The sequence below is a fragment of the Pipistrellus kuhlii genome, unplaced genomic scaffold, assembly GCF_014108245.1.
Source record: "Pipistrellus kuhlii isolate mPipKuh1 unplaced genomic scaffold, mPipKuh1.p scaffold_m20_p_6, whole genome shotgun sequence".
In the NCBI taxonomy this organism is placed as follows: domain Eukaryota; kingdom Metazoa; phylum Chordata; class Mammalia; order Chiroptera; family Vespertilionidae; genus Pipistrellus; species Pipistrellus kuhlii.
Genome location: NW_023425562.1, coordinates 69145411 through 69165622, shown reverse-complemented (window position 1 = coordinate 69165622; position 20212 = coordinate 69145411). Strand labels below are relative to the sequence as shown.

Genomic DNA, 20212 nt, shown 5'->3' with positions numbered 1-20212 from the left:
AATAAAGCCAGGTAGAAGAATAGAAGATGTGGTCAGGAAAGGACCCAAACCTACCCCCTGAGACCAGAGACACAGACTTAGTCTGGAAGAGACTTGCTTTAGGTGCAGAAGACTATTGGAGAGGTTGTTCCAAAGTGAGATTTCCTTATTTATGACTAGTCTGGCAGAAAGATTTTTAAAAATATGTTTTTATTGATTTCAGAGAGAGGAAGGGAAAGGGAGAAAGAGAGAGAAACCTCAATGATGAGAGAGAATCATCGATCGCTACCTCCTGCATACTCCCTACTGGGGATCAAGTCTGCAACCTGGGCATGTGCCCTGACCTGGAATTGAACTGTGACTTCCTAGTTTGTGGGTCTATGCTCAACCACTAAGCCACACCATCTGGGCTGGCAGAAAGATTTTAAAAATTTGTATTTGTTTATTGAAAACAATTCTTATATGCCAAATAATTTTTTAATTTTATCAAAGTAAGACCTGCACAGGATAGAAAAGTCAAATCCTATAGAAGGGATTAGCAGTCCTCCTCTGCCCTTCTTTTTTTTTTTTGCTGAATTTATTTTTTATCTTTTTGTTGAAAGTATTACAGATGTCCTCCCTTTTATCCCCATTGTGCCCCCCACCCAGTTCCCACCCTGCCCTAGGCCTTCACCACCCTATTTTCTGTGTTCATGGGCAAAGCAGCTATACATATACATTGTTAGGTTAATCTCTTCCTGCCCCCTGCCCTCTTCCCTCTGAGTTTGTTCCATGTTTCCATGCCTCAGATACTATTTTGTTTATCAGTTAATTTTGTTCATTAGATTCCAAATATGAGTGAGATCATGTGATATTGTCTTTCGCTAACTGGAAAGCTGTGGTGTATTTACACAAGAGAATACTGTGCAGCTGTAAAAAAGAATAATCTATTACTCTTTGAGATAGCTTGGAGGGACCTGGAGATTATTATGCAAATGAAATATCATGTCCTCACTTCTTAATCCCCATTTCTTGTTCCTAGGGACAGCTGCATTGAGATATTTTGTTGTTGTTTAGATATATATATTTCTTTTATTTCAGAGAGTAAGGGAGAGGGTGAGAAAGATAGAAACATCACTGATGAGAGAGAATCATTGATCGGCTGCCTCCTGCATCCCCCTACTGAGGATTGAGCCTGCAATCTGGGCATGTGCCCTTGATAAGAATTGAACCCAGACCCTCCTTCAAGTCCCCAGGCCGATGCTCTATCCACTGAGCCAAACTTGCTAGAGCTACATTGAAATATTTTTTAATTCTCCTGGGAGTCAGCTACATCAGTCACTAAACAATATGCTTAAACTGATAATTCCTGATTTATCATGGTTAGGTATTATCATCTTGCCAATTCCTGATTTATCATGGTTAGGTATTATCATCTTGCCAATTCCTGATTTATCATGGTTAGGTATTATCATCTTGCCATGCCAGATGATGATTTGTTTCACTGACCCCACCTGATTATTTCTATCTTCATATTAATGTTTTAATAATTCTATTATTATTTTTGGTTCTTTTATTAATTCCTGCTATAAATAATGTTCCTAAACTCATATTTTGATTGCTATCATTTTTAGACTTATTTTAGAGACAGGGTAAGAGGGAAGGAGAGAGAGAGAGAGAGAGATTTATTGTCCCACTCACGTATGCATTCATTGGTTGAGTCTTGTATGTGCCCTGACTAGGGATCAAACCCACAATCTTGGCATATCAAGGTGATATTCTAAACAACTGAACTACCCTGGCAGGGCCTTGACCATTATCTTTCAATGGTATCTCTTGACTGCCTTGTATATTAATGCATATATTACTGCTTCCTATCTTTACCTCTACCCCTTCTTCCCCTTCCATCTCACAATTTATATTACTCTTTTATTTCTATTATTATTTTTACAAGGCTGATCAGTTATATTTTCTCGTGTTAACATAATGAAGACATATTTCTTGTGATTAGGTGTCCTAATTATAATTTATTCTAATAATTGATTTCAATAGTTGAGAAGCAGAAAGAACAATTGTATTGTAATAGCCATATAAATATTGTTCGTTGAAGAATTAAGAGATATGTTGTGATTACATTTCCTTCTTTGTGGATTCGAGATAATGACCCCTAGGCCAGTCAAAGTAAAATTTTCTTACCAGAAATGCCAAATTGATTCTCTTTACACACCATCAATTGTTCAAAATCCTGTTGCATTTCATATTCTTTCATAAACTATGAATAACATATAACTTTTGTATCTTTGATTTTCCTTGAATTTATGATTGCCTTTGTTTTTTTCAGGCTTGAAAAAGAACATGGCTTTACCAAATTCATAATCCTGTCTCACTTCTTACTTTTTCAGTGTTGTTCTTAGAGACATTCTTCTTGGAGTACATTTCCTATTTGGATTTTGCCTGATAGCTTTTCAGCTCTGCTGTACAATGGTGATTGTGGGATTTTTATTTTATTGGAATTCATCTGTAGTTATTGTTCACATTTTCCTCTTTCTTGCTTTTGACCTTTGTCAGGATAAAGTGTGGCCTCAAGTAACTCCTTCAGAAAGGGTGTGTAGAAATAACGTTCTGAATCCTTGATCGATCTGCTGCCTCCTGCACACCCCTACTGGGGATATGCCTGCAACTGAGGTACATGCCCTTGACTGAAATCGAACCTGGGACCCTACAGTCCACAGGCATCAGCTCTATCCATTGAGCCAAAACGGTTAGGGTTGTCTTCACTCGTGATTAATGCTTTGACTACTATTACTTTATATTCAAAATAAAATTTCCTCAAATCTTAGAAAGCCTTGCTCTCTTACTTTCTAGCATCCCATATAGCCATGAAAATTTTACAGCAAATTTTTTCTTTGTGACCTATTCTTTCTAGAAGCATTTATCCTTGATGTTCAGAAATTTCACAAGGGTGTCTTTTTTTCATGTGCAATTTTTCATTCACCCAGTTGGTCCTTTTAGTCTAAAAAGTCATGTTTTTCTTCAGCTCAAGAGAAATTTCTTTTATCTCTCCATTTTTTTTTGTTCTCTCCTTCTAGAACTCCTATTAGTTTGATGGTAGATCTCTTGAGTTGATGATATCATATATATATATTTCCCCCCATATTTTTATCTCCCTTTTTCTCTTTTCTTAAGATAATTTCTTAATCCACCTGTTTAATACTTTCGATTTCAATAATCATATGTTTACTTTCTAAGAGCTACTTTTTGTTCTTATTGTTTTTCCCTTTTTGGGGGGACTGAAAACAACAGATTTATTCTTATAAAGTTCCAGAGACCATAAGCTAAAATCAAGGTGTCAAAGGTTATATTTTCTCAGAAGCCTTCAGGGAAGAATTATCCTTGCCTTGTAGCTTCTTGTAGTCCCCAGCAACCCTTGGCATCCCTTGGCTTGTATGCGCATCACTCCAGTCTCTTCCTTTGTCATCACATGGTTGTTTTCTTTTTGTTTCCCTGTGTTTATTGTTTCTTCTTCATGGCCTCATGTTTTGTTTTGTTTTCATGTTTTTGTCTGATATTGTCTTCAATCATTCTTAGGATACCAATTAGATTTTGTCTTTTAAAGATTTATGTTGCATGTTTTGGTATTTCTCAGATGCCTGTGATCCCTTGTTGTCTATCCATATTAAAATGGGGAGTAAGCTAAATGAGTGGGATTCTGTGTACTTGAGAGGAGTTGGTCAACTGGGGAGTTTTGGGGTAGATGAAGCTTCTCTCAGACAGAGACAATTGGAAGACTTCCCTCTGAGCATGGCAATTGCTTACCTGATTTTTTTTCTGGGGGCACCATTTAACTTTTTCAGAGTAGAGACCACCATATTTTTCTTTCCTTTGAGATAAATTGATGGCTGCAGGTATATTTGCAGGTGCAGAGGATAGAACGGTTGTATCAGGGGAAAGAGCAGGCCCGGGAGAATGCAGAACTTCCATTGTTCATCCCTTTTCTAGTCCAATTGTGACTCCCATGTACGTACCATCACTCCTGCCCTCTCTGATCAGGATCCTTCCATGAGTTCTAGGATGCAGGTATCACCCCATCCTTCATTTTAGGCATCCACTGCTCTCTCTCTGGGCCAAACCTGGCCAGGCAAGGTGGAGAGACAGTCTGGCATGCAGCAAAATATGCTCTGTCTCACCTCTAGAGCTTGTTTTGTAGATTCTAAGATTGGCGTTTATTTTCATAGCCTACAACCCAACTCACTGAAGTCAGTTTCCTACACAGGAATAGGAGCTTCCGCCCAGCCTGTGTGGCTCAGTGGTTGAGTCTACCTTTGAATCAGAGGTCATGGTTCAGTTCCTGGTCAGGGCACATGCCTGGGTTGCAGCTCGATTCCCATTAGGGGGCGTGCAGGAGGCAGCTGATCAGTGATTCTCTCATCACTGATGTTTCTATCTCTCTCTCCCTCTCCTTTCCTCTCTGAAATAAAAAAAAAAAATTTTTAAAAGAGGAATAGCTTCAGCTCTGAAAGGTTGTTATCATATAGACCAGTGGTCACCAACCTTTCAGACCTCATGGATCACTGGTTGGTGACCGCTGATGTAGACAATGCCCAAGAGGTCCAAGCCAGAGTGGAGACTGTGTCTAATATGTTCCATAAACTCTGGTAGGAAATTTACTGAAAGAGTATTTATTAGCATTTGTTAAATCACCTACAAACCAGATCTTTGTGAGGTTTCTCACTTTAAAATATGAATGTGTCAGATAAATTTTTAAAAATACATAATAAGAAATGAATGTGTCCAGAGACGTTTCACTTTCTATCTAACATCACAGCTTAGCCACCATCACAGTATTTCTCTAAGGGAAGCGGCAGTGAGGGGAGACTCAAGAGATTATATCAATTTGTTAAATAGGGCAGTGGGTGAAACCAAGGCCCCTGTGGTCATGTGTTCCCTGTCCAGTTTTTTTAGCCAGGGTGATTTTTTTTTCTCCAAACAGGTACCAAAATACTGCTCTTCATGAAGCAACTCTGCTTGGCATGGCAGGAAGGGAGTGTATCGCTGCTTTACTAGGGTAAGTTCACTGGCCGCTTGGGAAGACCTCTGAGGGCCACGTGCTCCCCCTGCTGACTTCGGGTGATTTCAGAGAGCCAAACCGGTTAGGGCTGTCTTTACTCTTTTTTTTTTTTTTTTTAATTAAATTATTATTTGTGCACATATCTTACCATTCCCCGCCTCCCATACATACCCACACTCCCCAAAGTTTTGTATCCATTGGTTGTACTTAAATGCATGTATACAAGTCCTTCAGCTGATCTATTATCTCCCCCAGATCTCCTAATTAATACACTTAGTCCAGTGAATGGGGGCCACCACTCACCATGGCTTCTGGGACTGGGAGCTTTTAAAAAATATATATTTTATTGGTTTCAGAGAGGAAGGGAGAGAGAGAGAGATAGGAACATCAATGCTGGGGGAGAATCAATGATCAGCTGCCTCCTGCATGTCCCTTACTGGGATCACGTCTGTAACCCGGGCATGGCCCCTTAAACTAGAATCAAACCCGGGACCCTTCAGTCTACAGACTGACACTCTATTCACTGAACCAAACCAGCTAGGGCCACTAGGAGCTTTTAAACACACAATTAAAATGTTGCCCTCCACCGAAACCGGTTTGTCTCAGTGGATAGAGCGTCCGCCTGGGGTCGGAAGTGTCCCAGGTTCGATTCCGGTCAAGGGCATGTACCTTGGTTGCGGGCATATCCCCAATGGGGGGTGTGCAGGAAGCAGCTAGTCGATGCTTCTCTCTCATGGATGTTTCTAGCTCTCTGTCCCTCTTCCTTTCTCTCTGTAAAAAAAAAAAAAGCCAATAAAATATATTAAAAAAAATAAAAAAATAAAATGTTGCCCACTTCTTAAACACCTTTAGTTGTAGGACTTTGATGCAATGGCCAGGATTGGCAATTGAACGTATGAAGTCAGAAAGTCCCTCAAAAGGTCTCACTCACCCTTTTAAGAGCCGCCCTTGAGGCTGAGGGTCATGGTGGCCTCTTGGGGACAGAATTGGGAAGGTGGGGCCAGGAGGCTCCCAGACTGGCCTCCGAGTCAGGGAAGAGCCAGGCGTTCAGGTCCAAGTGCCTACGTCCTTCATTTCACCCCCATTCCTTTCCCAGATGCAATGCAAGCATCCGAAAGAAGAATATTAGAGGCCACACCCCCCGTGACCTGGCTCTGTCAATTGGGGATGACCTCATCACCTCGCTCTTCGCTGCTAAGCTTGGCCTTGATGACTATTAGGCACTAGGACCTCCACGGAGCTTCACGTAAAGAAACCATCCAGCCCTGGCAGTTCTTTGCTCGTTTCCTTCTGAAATGTGTATTTGAGTTTGGCAACTGTGGTTAAGATGAAGTCATATGTTTTTGTCTTTTAATTATGTGACAGTGTAAGCATGGGTATTTCCTAATGTGATGGTGATGAACTTGATGCATGTCTTATTGCTGCTTGTTTTAGATTTTCTTTTTCAATAGATAATAATTGCACAAAATGCAAAGCTAAAAAGTATTAACCCTTTGCACTCCGAACCATTCTGGACATTGGCTACCAGCTACTCGACGCTACTTTGCGGCGGACACGTGCGTTGAGTTAACTCAGTTCCCCGTAATCACTAATAAACTGCAATGTCCCCCCTGAGAGGGGACATCCGAGTGATATGCTAGAATTCCGATGTCCCCCGAGAGGGGACAGCGGAGTGCAAAGGGTTAAGTATCATGTAGTGAAAAGTCTGCTTCCCATCCCTGACCCTCAGCCACCCACTTCCCCTCCTCAGAGGTAGCCAGTGGTAGCGTCAACTGTGTCTTTCCAGAAATAGTACAGGATTGTATAAGCCGTGTGTGTAGTGTATGCATGTGCAGGTCTATAGAGTAGGCATGAATACAAATATAGATAATATACACATATATTATCTCTCCTCTTGTGAGACAAGTAGTAGTGAACTACACACTGTCCTATCTTGTTCTTTTGCTTAATGTGTCTTGTAGGTGGTTCCAACTTATGATATAAAGACTGAGTTTATTTAAAAATTTTTCTTTTCTTAATATCTTTTCTTGTTATACTTCCATTTCCTCCCTCCTTTACCTCCCTTTTTCCAGTTCCTACTCACGCCCACGTCTTCATTACCCTATTGCCTGTGTCCGTGGGCTGTGCCTCTAAGTTCTTTGGTTTAGCTCTTCCTACCCCCCCACCCCCAACCTCACATCAAGGTATATCAGTCTGTTCCATGTCTCTGTGCTTTGGGTATTATTTTGTTCATTCGATTCCACAAATAAGTGAGATCATGTGATATTTGTCTTTCTCAGATTGGCTTATTAAAAGTGTTTTTCTTGTGTTGAATTCATGGACATTCCTATTGTTATGGCTTGTAATTTGGTGACAAATAAGGTTTAAATAAAGTACTTGCATGAATGCCTAATTTTGGCTTACTCCTTTTTTCAGAGTGTTATTTCAGTCTTTGGTGATTGAATCGTGGGGTGCCTAAATTGTTTTTTACTGTGTATAACAAGAATATTCATTAATATAAAATAACTTAGCACAATAAATAACAGACTTTGTTAAGTGGTTGCTATCACTACCTGCACTTTATTTCCGGGAGTGGTGCTCTGAGATGGGTGTGGTGGGAGACCCCAGGCTCTGACACTAATTTGTTTGGTCAAAGAGGAAAGACCGCCCGGGATTGGAGTGCTGGGGTCAGTGTATTATATTATTAAGGAGGCTTCATAATGGGAGAAGTAGGGACAAAAGCCTGACAAAAAGCAAGAAAGGTGGCTAGGAGATGGTTTAGCAAAGACAACAATAGACATTCGAGAACTGAGGAGATGCAACTGTCACAGCAGCCGAAGGAAGAGGGCAGCTCCAGATGCAGGTAGACTCCAGAGGAAGCCATATTCTCTGGAAGAAACCTGGAAGGTTTCCTCCCCTCACCTGAAATCTCTGAATACAGCTCCTAAAGTTTCTCCCTATGTAAGGGACTAGACTTTCTAATGAACATACTAGTGACTCTATGTCTTCCAAAGAATTGAATTCTTTTAAAAAAAAAAAAATATATATATATATATATATATATATATTTATATATATATATATTTATATATATATATATATTTAAAATATATATATTTTATTGTTTTTTTACAGAGAGGGAGGGAGAGGGATAGAGTTAGAAACATTGATGAGAAATCGATCAGCTGCCTCCTGCACACCCCCTACTGGGGATGTGCCTGCAACCAAGGTACATGATCTTGACCAGAATCGAACCCGGGACCCTTCAGTCCGCAGGCTGACACTCTATCCACTGAGCTAAACCTGCCAGGGCAAGAACTGAATTCTTGTAAAAATAGTGGACTTAGGAATTCAAGATTATCTGTACTACTCCTGATTCCCTATTTTTATAGATGAATAAGTGAGATACACAGCTAAGTTTAGAGAGTTGTAAAGAAGCAAAGTTTATTAAAGGCCACAAAACATGAAGACTTTGTGTGAAGAAAGTAAATGAACCAAATGTCCTTTGACCACTTATGGAATGAATTTTTCTACCTCCTTTCATCAAAGTGTAAAAATTTCGATTTAGTTCTCACCAGCATTTTCATTTTTAAAGAGCGTGTAACAGGTCAGAAGGTTGCTAAGAGTTAACACATCCCAGACATTTTGATTGCTCAATAGGTCTGTCAATCTGGAGTGGCAGTTTGTGGTGGAGAGACTTCATTCTCCTGTGTCTGCTGAGGTGAGCCTCGCCCACATCTCGCACACCTAAGGCTTCTCCTCCTGGTGTGTCATCTGATGTAAGACGAGGTATGACTTTTGGATAAAGCCTTGGCCGCACACTCTGCATACACAGGGCTTCTCTTTTGAATGGACCCACTTATGGGCGATTAAAGCTGACTTGTTGCCAAAGCCTAGGCTACACTGCTTGCACATGTAGGGCTTCTCCCTCGAGTGTTTCCTCTTGTGCCTGATGAGACCTGCCTGGTGACTAAAGCCTCGCCCGCACTCTCTGCACACGTATGGCTTTTCCCCTGAGTGTGTCCTCTGGTGTGCAATGAGGTTTGACTTCTGGCTGAAGCCTCGCCCGCACTCCTCGCACACCATGGGCTTTTCCCCGGAGTGTGTCCTCTGGTGTCTGATGAGATTGGATTGCTGGCTGAAGCCCCGCCCGCAGTCCTTGCACACGATGGGCTTATCCCCTGAGTGTATGTTCTGGTGTCGATTGAGGTGTGACTTCAGGCTAAAGCCTCGCCCACACACCCCACATACGTAAGGCTTCTCCCCGGTGTGCGTCCGCCTGTGGGAGATGAGGGTTGAATTCTGGCTAAAGCTGTGCCCACACATGCCGCACACATAAGGCTTTTCCTTTGAGTGTGTCCTCTGGTGGTTGACAAGGGTCGTCCTCTGCCTGAAGCATCGCCCGCATTCCTTGCAGGCGTAAGGCTTCTCCCCCGAGTGCGTCCTCTGGTGTGAGATGAGGTTTGACCTGTCGCTGAAGCCTAGTCCGCAATCACCGCACACGATGGTCTTCTCCTCCAAGTGCGTCCTCTGGTGTCTAACGACCGCTGACTTCTGGCTGAAGCCTTTCCCGCACTCCCGGCACACGTAGGGCTTCTCCCCCGAGTGTGTCCTCTGGTGTATGATGAGGTTTGACTTCTGACTGAAGCCTCGCCCGCATTCACCGCACATAAAAGGCTTTTCACCTGAGTGTGTCCTCTCGTGTATGATGAGTGTTGACTTCCGGTTAAATCCTCGTCCACACTCTCTGCACACGATAGGTTTCTCCCCCGAGTGTGCCTTCTGGTGCCTGGCAAGGCTCTTCTTTAGACTAAAGCCCTTCTCACACACCCCGCACACATATGGCTTCTCCCCTGAGTGTATCCTCTGGTGACTGAGCAGGTTTGTCATCTTGCTGAAGCCCAGTCCACATTCTCCACAATTGACTGTTCCAAATCCCAAGACTTCTATCCTCCGCAGTAATTTGTCTGTTTCCTCCGGATTCTCCGTCTGGGCCGGGGTGGCCTCTGTCTCCACCCCTCTGATGCCATTCCTAGAGCTGACTGGCTGCCTTTGGGGTGGCTTGGATAATGCTGTTAAAGCTCTTTTCTTTGTCTTTCCAAATGAAGGCTTGGTGCCTTCTGTCCCTTGACCTTCTGCTTTATCACTCCAGCAACTTGGATCAGAGGCTTGTTGCTGCTTTCTCTGGTCCCCCTGGCACAGATCCCCTGGCTGGACGTGATTTTCTGCGCACAAGCGTGGGAAGATCCACGGGGGGTGACTACACAGCATGTGCCGCACGTGGAACTTCTGACCGGAGAAGCCCGGAGGGCAGGGAGCACACAGGTGGAGCTCTGGCGCTGGCTCTCCTGCAGAGAGAAGAGGCAGAGGCAGAGCTGAGGCTCAGGAGGGCAACCCAAGTAATTCTGCCGAGTCTGACGGAGAGACTCAATTCCCTGTTCTTCAAAATACTTAAAACTTAAGTGCTACCCAAACAAGACCTTCCTTTACATGATCCTTTTCCGGCCCATCACAACATATTCCAATTTCCACTACAATCCAGAAAATCCATTCCTGAACCTAATCTATTGGTTGTGTCACACTGTAAAATCAAGTTTCAGATCTGTAAACAGGGCCAAGATGCAAGTCTCCCCCCTCACTACAACCATCTCCTAACTCACAACCGCCCACATTTATGTAAATTGGGTCCACAAGTATTTTCGGGGACTGAGAGATCTCTAATCAGAGGGCCCATGTGGAAATGCCACGTCTTTCCCGATTTCCCTCTGAAGACAAAGGGATAGATTGAGAGAGAAGTCATCTAGACTGGAGAACTCCTAGTGTAAGAAGAAGTTGTGTGTGAGATGCCTAAATCGTTTTCCCACTCATTAATGAACGTTTGTTAGAAGATTTCTTTGTGCCATAATGCAATGGGCAACACAAATAGCCTTAAGAGATGCCCCTTGCTGGAGCTCCTGATCAGTTCAATTCCTGATAATTTCTATTATTAATATAAGTGGACTTCCCCAGAAATCAATAAAAAAGAAAAATTTTCTTCTTATAATACTTCTTAAGTAGGAGATGTCAACATTCAGAAAAACAAAGTGTAAGCAAATACAGTGCCACCCGCACAAGGAATGTTAAACAAGTTACTTAGGCTAAAGAGAAAGGATACCAGGTGGAAACTCAGATCCCCAGAAAGAAAATGAAGAGTATAGAAAACGGTAAATTATCTGAATGCTTATAAAATAATTTCTTCTTGATTAAAAAAAGTACACATCGAGCCCTAACCGATTTGGCTCAGTGGATAGAGCATCAGCCTGGGGACTCAAGGGTCCCAGGTTCAATTCTGGTCAAGGGCATGTACCTTGGTTGCGGGCACATCCCAAGTAGGGGGTGTGCAGGAGGCAGCTGATTAATGTTTCTCTATCATCAATGTTTCTAACTCTCTATCCCTCTCCCTCTCCCTTCCTCTCTGTAAAAAATCAATAAAATATATTTTTTTTAAAAACAACATATCATATTAGGAAATTTACAATGTATATAAGCGTAATACAAATAAGAGCTATAGAATAAAGAATGTTGGGGAAAGGGGTAAGTGGAACTATGCAATTGCAATGTTCTTACATTTTTACATAAAGTGGTAGCCATAATAAGTAGGATAGGAAAAGTTAGGGCTATATATTGTAATTCCTTAGAGCATAAGTCAGCAAACTTTTTCTTAAACAGGCAGGTAGCAAATAATTTTAAGCTTTGAGGGTAAGAAGCATAAAATTGAGGCTATTATGTACTTATGTAACTATTTAAAAATGTAAAAACTACTTCTGGCTCACAGGTTTTTAAGAATTCAATTTCTTGGTTGGATTTTTAGCCTTCCTCCCTCTCCCTGGGCTTGCCTTAGTTCTTTAGTTCACTCAGAATTTTCCCACATTCTTGCTTGATCTTTAAAAAAAAAAAAAAAGTAAAGAGAAAGAAGTCTGTGACTATGAAGAGAATGAGTGAGATTGAGAGGGAGACTCAGTAGAAGGTAGGAAGGCTTCTGGGGGAGGAAGACACACTAGGAAAGGCCCGTCCCAGGGTAGGGATGAAGGTCTGGCAGGGAGGCGGCTGTGCCAGGCAATGCAAACAGCAGCCTGCGGGGTGAGGAGCAGGTCTTCCCTCCCTCCACCTGAGCAATGCCTCCTCTCCCCCACCCCCGAGCTGCCCACACGCAGCTCTATGACCTATTTGCCCAGTGCCCCACTCACCTGGACAAGTGGCTGGTGGGCATTTTCTCTCCTCTCTCCAGGTTTCCTTTCCTTGCTCCAGCTGGGTGATGAGCTTTGGTTTAGAAAATGGGATTCCTGCTCACGGAGAAAGAAAGCAAAGTGGCTGCACGTTATGGACTCGAGGGCCAAGTCAGAAGGCAAGATGGCTGCTTCAAGCAGACCTTCAAATGCCCAGCAGCATGCATGGGGGTCCAAAGAGATGCCAGGCTTACCCAGTGAAACCAGGTTGCTGTAGTTTTCCAGCATCACCTCCCTGTACAGCGACCTCTGAGCAGGGCTCAGCAGCAGCCACTCTTCCTGGGTGAAATCCACAGCCACATCCCTGAATGCCATGTGTGCCTGTAAAACAAAACACAGCCCTGCTCACTAAGGAGCCAGCCTTGCCCGTGACGCAAGGTAAGGGGCAGAGAGTCAGCGACCCTGGGGGAGGCAGGAGAGATATCTAAATCCTGCCTTTGACTGTGACCTTGGTGCCAGCATTCCAAAACCTATAAACCTCTGTGGCTATCCAGCAGGCAGCACTTGTGAATCTACACATTCAAGACCCTGCGTGAACTGTTTGGAGAATATAGGGCATCCCCCCAAAATGTATATACACACTTTGTATAAAGGCAGTGTTTATTAAAATGCATTTCATTTTTAAAGTTGAGCTATCAGCTGTTAAAGTGTATATACATTTTTTGGGGGACACCCTGTAAATGTAAAGAACACTCTCAGAAACTTTAAATCTAGGCAGAGAGAAGAACAGACAACATAAATATATATATATATATATATATATATATATATATATATATATATATATATATAAATTAAGCAATAGTAAAACATAAAAGACTTAATGAGTTTTAAGAATTTAAAAAATTAAAGAGCATAACCAAATGAATCAATATTGAAGCACCAGGCCCTAGCTGGTTTGGTTCAGTGGATGGAGCATCAGCCCTCAGACTGAAGGGTCCTGGATTCGATTCTGGTCAAGGGCATATACCTCGGTTGCAGGCTTGATGCCCGGTCCTAGTCGGGGCTTGTGCAGAGGCAACCAATTGATGTGTCTCTCTCACATCGATGTTTTTTTTCCTCTATCTCTCCCCATCCTTTCCAGTCTCTCTGAAAATCAATGGAAAAATATCCTCAGGTGAGGATTAACAACAACAAAATACTGGAGCATCTAAGTGACTAAGTTCATATCATTCAATAATGGCATCAACACTACAACTCAGTCCTTCCCCTGAATCCCATGGCCTCTCAACCTTCTCAGGCCTGAGAGGCACAAGCAGGAAGTAGTGAAGAGCAGGGACTTGAATCATAATGCTTGGGTTTGGGGCCCAACTTTGCTGTCAACTAATGCCTTAATTTTCTCACCTGTGAAATGTGGATAACAGCAAACTTACAGCCCCGCACAATAGATGCTCAGGGCCAACCTTCTTGGCCATTCAATCTACAAATTTATTTCTAATTTCTAATTCCATTCTCAACCCCTTGTCCAGTTCTACTCATATCCTTAATATTTTTTTCAAAATGGAGGGCACACTGAAGATTTCATACTACCCTGTTTCCTCGAAAATAAGACAGTGTCTAATATTAATATTTTCTCCCAAAGTTGTGCTAGGCTTATTTTCAGGGGATGTCTTATCTTTCCATGCACTAGGTCTTATTTTCGGGGAAACACGGTAGTACCTCTGAAGGAAGGCAGGGCAGGGTGGGGGAAAAGGGGAAAGGTCAATCAAAGGACTTGTATGCATGTACATAAGCATAACCAATGGACACAGACACTTGGAGGGTGAGGGAATCAGCGAGGGGGGGCATGGAGGGATAAGGTCACATATGTAATACCTTAATAAAGAAAAAAATATTTTAAAAAAAGAATAAGAAAGATTTCATGAGAAAGAACTTGGTCTTGATAAAGGAAGCAGAGAAGAGGGCTGTGAGCAAATGGAGAATGGAAGCCACAACAATGGAAGCCACAGGGAGGACTACCCAGGAGGAATAGGCACCTACTGGTAAAAGAGCATAGGTGGAGTGTAGATACCTGTAGGTTTTAAAATTATTATCATAAAATATACAAAACAAAATTTTACTTTTTTAAAAATCATTTTTAAATTTTAAATATTTTTACTGATTTCAGAGAGGAAGTGAGAGGGAGAGAGAGGGAGAAACAGCAGTGATAAGAGAGGATCATTGATTGGCTGTCTCCTGTACACCCATGACTGGGGATCGAGCCCAGGCATGTGCCCTGACTGAATTAAACTTTGATCTCCTGGGTCATAGGACAATGCTCAACCACTGAGCCTGTTTTTATGTCAGGCACTATTTTATATGTACATTTCTGTACAATTAAGTATATTCACATTGTTGTATAATCATCACCGATATCCATCTCCAGAATTCGTTCATCACCCCACACTGAAACTCTGTAACCATTAGACAGTAACTCCCTCCTCACCCTCCACCTCTGCTAACTTCCATTTTTACTTCCCATCTTTACGGAAGCTTACTAGTACACCACCGAGATGTGTGTAAGTACACTCTATAATGTTCACACAATGACAAAATCTCCGGACTGCACACTTCTCAGCACATACCCCCATCACTAAGCAATGCATGACCGCATTTATACTTTAGAAGCCCAATTTAAGAGGAGGGGCAGGGGAGACAGGCAAGAAGGTGGAGAGGAGACAGGAAGCTAGGGTAGTGCAGGAGTAGAGACAAAGGGAAGAAGGAGGAATTAAGGGGTACCGATTAGGTAGAACTGAGAAGATACAACAGCCAATCAAAAGGGAGGGAGGTTTGGAAAGAAGAGGCAAGGAAAACTCGAGACCCAGCTTGCACCACTGGTAGCAGCTGCAGCTATTAACCTAGATCCGTGGTCAGCAAACTGCGCCTTGCGAGCCACTTGCGACTCTTTGGCCACTTGAATGTGGCTCTTCCACAAAATACCATGGCCTGGGCGAGTCTATTTTGAAGAAGTTTAAAAGATTTGGCTCTCAAAAGAAATTTCAATCATTGTACTGTTGATATTTGGCTCTGCTGTCTAATGAGTTTGCCAACCACTGACCTAGATCAAGGAGATCAGAAGAAATGGGAGGAAAGAAGGAAAAAACAAACCAGCATGCTAGATTCCAGAAATGTCTTCCTCTTCCACTCCTGACAAGGGCTGTTCAAAGAAAAAAATTAAACAACCGGGGAAAGAACTATTGATTCTGTTGGATATAACAATCGTGATTCCCTTAAGTTAAAAAGCTCTTCTGTGTTAGACATACCTACTGAAGTATTTAAGGTGAAATGCTATGACAATTTGCTGCAAACCACTCTAGTAGGGAAAAAGAGTAAGTGAGAGTATTGGATGGAAAAAAAAAAACCCCGAATGTTGACAACTTCACAAGCAGACGAGCTCTAAAGTGAGCAGTCTGCACAAATGCTGAGAGAAGAAATGCGGGGGGTAAGGACTGAGAGGTCACGAATGAGGGCCCCAGGTCTGAAGAACAGTCCCTGTGAAAACTGTCACTCTTACCACAGGCCTTGTTTCCTGGGGAAACCAGCTGGGGCTCTGATCACTGGATATCAAAGGTGAGCAAAGGAAACCCACCAGGAGTTCACATGCAAAAGGCAAGTAGGACCCTCCCTGAAGCTGGGCTGCCAGAGCCCAGATCCTCCCTTTGCCCACTAGGACGTCCTCTCTGGGCAGCAGGAGACGGAGGGGGGCAGGTCAAGAACAAAAAGATTACAGAGCATCACTGGAAACCCTCAAGATCCAGCAGGGTAGGGCTTACTGTCCTTAAAAGCATCAAGAATAGAGCTGTCGGATCCTAATAGCCAATTGGCTTGGAGATCAACGCTTCCCAGTGATACCAACAACAAGCAAGGCTTAACAACAAGACTGCACACACAACCCACAAAGGGCTACACCAAGACTGTCCACCTCAGGTAGCTGGGAGGCTGACTCACTGGAACATATAGGACACCTTAGCACACAAAGCCACCCTACCAACTAAGGGAAGCTGTGAAAATGCCAAGATAAGGAAATAGAGCACAAACAAAAGAAATGGAGGAAAAGAAGAGACTGGATATAGAGTTCAAAACCATGCTTATAAGGTTTTTCAAGAATTTCCTAGAAAAGGTCGACAAGACCTATGAGGAGATGAAAAGGGATCAACAAGAACTAATAACGGATCAACAAGAACTAATAAGGGATCAACAAGAAATAAAGAATACATTGTCTGAAATAAAAAATATTATACAGAGTCCTAAAAACAGAATGGAAGATCGCAAAAATCAAGTCAAAGATTTGGAACATAAAGAGCCAGAAGACACTCCTTCGCAGAAGCAAGAAGGCAAGAGAATCCAGAAAGTTGAAGATAATGTAAGAAACCTCTGGGACAACTTCAACGAACCAACATCAGAATTATGGGGGTCCCAGAAGATGAGAGAGAGCAAGATATTGAAAACATACTGAAAGAAACTGTGACAGAAAACTTCCCCCACCTGGTGAAGGAATTAGACTTACAAGTCCAGGAAGCACACAGAACTCCAAACAAAAGGAATCCAAAGAAGACCACACCGAAACACATCATAATTAAAATTCCAAGAGCAAAAGACAAAGAATATTAAAAGCAGCAAGAGCAAAGCAGGTAATTACCTATAAAGGAGCACCCATACAATTGTCAGCTGATTTCTCAACAGAAACCATGCAGGCCAGACGGGAATGGCAAGAAATATTCAAGGTGATGAATAGCAAGAACCTACAGCCAAAAATACTCTACCCAGCAAAGCTATCACTCAGAATTGAAGGCCAGATAAAGAGCTTCACTAATAAAAAAAAGCTAAAGGAGTTCATCACCACCAAACCCGAATTATATGAATTGCTGAAGGGGGTTCTTTTGGAAGAGAAAGTAAATAAAGATAAAAACTATGAACAACAAATACGTAACTATCAACAAGTGAATCTAAAAACCAAGGGAGTTTAAAAAAAAATCTGATGAACAATATTAACTGGTGAATATAATAGAATCAGAGGTATGGTAGGGGAGTGGACTGACGATTCTCAGGGGAAAAGGGGATAGGGGGGCGTGGGAAGAGACTGAACATAAACTGTGCACTTATGGATGAGGACAATGGGGGTGGGGAAAGGGCAGAGGGTGGGGTGGGAACCTGGTGGAGGAGAGCAATGGAGGGTAGGAAGGGGGGGAATGAGGAACATTTGTAATAATATGAACAATAAAAATTCATTAAAAAAAAAAAAAGAATAGAGCTGTCACATTACAAAAGATGGTGGGCAGCTTGCTGGGAAGAGAGCTGAACTATGGGCTGCTCACACTGCCTGCTCACACATGCTACTGGCACTGACCCTGAGCTGATCCCCTCTCACTTTTGCTCTAATGAGGAAAGTTAACACCTACTAGGCACTTAGCATATACACTGAGTGGCCAGATTCTTAGAATCTCTGAACGCATACTAATCTGGCCACTCAGTGTATATCCTATATAATAAAGGTAGTTCAACCAGTAGGCAGGAGAGCCAACGGCCCATGTCCCTTCCTGGCCAGGCTGGCTGGACCCCACCCATGCACAAATTCATGCACCAGGCCTCTAATTTTACACACACACACACACACACACACACACACACACACACACACAGAGTGGCCAGATTATTACGTATTCAGAGACCATAATAATCTGGCCACAGTGTAAATACCAGAGACTGTTCCAGGCACTGTACAAGCTTTACCTCATTCTACCTTCCCAACACAATGAAGTAAGGATTTGTTATCTTCATTTTACAGATAAGAAAATTGAGGCACAAGTGAGATCAGTCTCTTGACCAAGGCGACACAGCTATAAAGTGACAGAGCCTGGATGGAATCTGGCTGTGGGTGATATGAAACCACGGTGGATTATAAGGGCTCTCAGTGTGTCATTCTGAGGTGAAATCAAGAGGGGTCACGAGGTGATAAGCACTGAATCTAGGTGATGGTTCTATGAAGTTTCATCTACTTCCGTCTTAAAATTTTCTGTAATAAAAAGTTAAAATAAAGCTTAAAGTCCCAAAGCCTGGCCACACCAGAGATGTGGGGATTCATGATTCCTGGGATCAGTGACAGCCCTCCGGATCTCTGAAAAACTTGCCCAGGGGCCCCCAGCCCCACTTCTTCCAAGGCCTGAACCTAGGGATGACCTGCCAATTTGAGACCCTAAGATCACGCAAAAAATGGCCATTCCAACACCTAGTCCAAACCAGGGACCTTTGGCCAAGCCCGCTAGCCCCGCACCCCACCTCAGCAAAGCTCGAAGTAAGACCGTCAGCCCCCATCCACCAAAACCCCAGTGGCAGCCCCACTCCACCACCTGGGGAATGACAGGACCCCCAGAGCCTACTTACTCAACCCCTCAAAACCCAGGGACTTGTGGCATGAGAGATACCCCCTCCCACTCCAATACCCCTATTTCGGCCAAGGCCAAACATGTCAAACCCACAGGGACCCTAGGCCGGAGCTCAGCACCCACCATCCCTGGGCTTCAAGGTTGAGCTTCACTCACGTCGGAGACGCGCGCCCACACCCCCAAATAAGACATCCGGTAGCGCACGGCCTGAGCCACGACAGCACGCCCCCATCCCTCCCTCCTCGCCCGCCCACAGCACCATCCTCAGCCCCAGCCCCCAGCAAGCCTTTCAGACCCACCTTCCGGAGCAGGGAAGGGCACGGTGAGGCAAAAGTGCCGCGGGAGCCTCACTCACCAGCGCCACCGAAGAACAAGGGGTCAATGCAGTCACCAGCTGGGGACCGACTCCAGCCACGCGGCGGGACTACATTACCCAGAATCCGCCACGGCGCGGGACCACGCCCCCCAGGATGCTCGGCTGGGCCGGAGCGCGCAGCTGGCCTGCGCTCCCATTGGCCTCCGAGGGAGCACTGCGGGATAACTTACTCCGGTCCCTGGAGTAAAACCAGTGTGGCGCCTGGCTTTCACTTTTTCTTCTTCAAACCACGTTCACAAAACATGTACGGGGCCATGAGCGTAGTACTCTGTCGTGCCCGACCCCTCTCCAACGCCCTTGCCTCAAAGACTACATTTCCCAGTGGCGCCCGCAGTGCCTTCCACATCCGGCTCCGCCCATCGGCGCGCGGAAGGGAAGCGAGGGGAAGCTGCTTTTCCGGTTCTGGAGTTGATGCGGGGCAGAGAGGGTCGGTCAGTCCAGTTTCCCAGGTTCTGCTGCGGGTTCTGTTCCCGGGATTCCGTGAGCGCCGGAGGTATGCGGGCTCGTCCAGGTCACATGCCCTTTTAACTTCATTTACACGAAGAAGGGAGGGGTGCAGCCTTCTCCCCGCGGGTTCATCAGAGCACCAGTCCTCAACCCAAACACTCCACTGCCGGTGGCCTGAGACCTTTTTCCTCCTTTGGAGTCCACGAAATTATAGTCAAACTCATTTCTCTCCTGGGGAAGAGGACCTCTTTGGCCATAGCGCGGGGCTGAGCCTTTAAAAAAAATTAATGTTTTTATTTATTTCATAGAGGAATGGAGTGAGAGAGATAGAAACATCCATGATGAGAATAATTGGGGTCCCAGCCCACACACAACGGGGAGTGTGTTCTTGACCAGAATCAAATGTCCACTGAACCGGCTAGGACTCTAGATCTTTTTTTGTGTGTGTGTATGTGTGTGTGTGTGTGTCTTGTCTCTGAGAACTGGCTGTTCCGCTGCCATCTGGGGACACCTCAACTGAGGTGCTGGAGAGCAAGCCCCACTTCACTGGTGGGTGGGCATTTTCACCTTGACACCTCTCACTTCTCTACTTTATAGAGTAGGCTTTCGAAAGCTTATTCCTCTAGGTCCTAGAGTCTAGGAAGTCCAAGAACATTTCTACATATCCCAGAGAACCAGGAAGAGATGCAAATTTTCTAAAATTTCTTCTTAGCTCTTGCAGGATGGATCCACTCCCTTCTCTTGCCCTCAGGCTGCC

The 20212-nt window shown here is 43.9% G+C and overlaps 2 protein-coding genes across 13 annotated transcripts in view; one reads left to right on the top strand and one right to left on the bottom strand.

Annotated features, from left to right (window-relative positions):
• DZANK1 (double zinc ribbon and ankyrin repeat domains 1) overlaps window positions 1-7223 on the top strand; it is a 53643-nt gene extending 46420 nt beyond the window's left edge. For 8 of the 10 annotated variants that reach the window (XM_036418845.2, XM_036418842.2, XM_036418841.2 and 5 more), the window contains 3 exons: window positions 4949-5023; window positions 6123-6508; window positions 6714-7223. In XM_036418845.2, coding sequence (XP_036274738.1) covers window positions 4949-5023; window positions 6123-6246 — 199 coding nt within the window. In that variant the 3' untranslated portion in view covers window positions 6247-6508; window positions 6714-7223. Of the gene's footprint in view, window positions 1-4948; window positions 5026-6122; window positions 6509-6713 lie in introns of those variants that run through there. The other 2 variants (XM_045574672.1, XM_045574669.1) reach the window with 2 other exon arrangements.
• A 1203-nt stretch (window positions 7224-8426) lies between these two features.
• On the bottom strand, window positions 8427-19314 carry ZNF133 (zinc finger protein 133). 3 transcript variants are annotated; one of them, XM_036418853.2, is made up of 5 exons: window positions 18988-19314; window positions 12465-12591; window positions 12232-12327; window positions 8654-10353; window positions 8427-8620 (listed from the first exon to the last, which is right to left on the bottom strand). In XM_036418853.2, the coding sequence occupies exons 2-4, from the start codon at window positions 12583-12585 to the stop codon at window positions 8753-8755; spliced, it is 1818 nt and encodes a 605-aa protein (XP_036274746.1). In that variant the 5' UTR covers window positions 12586-12591; window positions 18988-19314; the 3' UTR covers window positions 8427-8620; window positions 8654-8752. The 3 variants fall into 3 exon arrangements, with proteins under 3 accessions (XP_036274746.1, XP_045430630.1, XP_045430631.1); XM_045574674.1 differs by lacking the exon at window positions 18988-19314 and adding an exon at window positions 18756-18889; XM_045574675.1 differs by lacking the exon at window positions 18988-19314 and adding an exon at window positions 18756-18889 and having other exon boundaries at window positions 8427-10353.
• Between the last annotated feature and the right edge of the window lie 898 nt (window positions 19315-20212).

Coding starts and splice junctions, on each gene's coding strand:
- ZNF133 (XM_045574675.1), bottom strand. Junction 12,328..12,464: donor CAGCAACCTGGTTTCACTGG/GTAAGCCTGGCA, acceptor CTCCGTGAGCAG/GAATCCCATTTTCTAAACCA. Junction 10,354..12,231: donor CCCACCAGCCACTTGTCCAG/GTGAGTGGGGCA, acceptor TTCTCTCTGCAG/GAGAGCCAGCGCCAGAGCTC.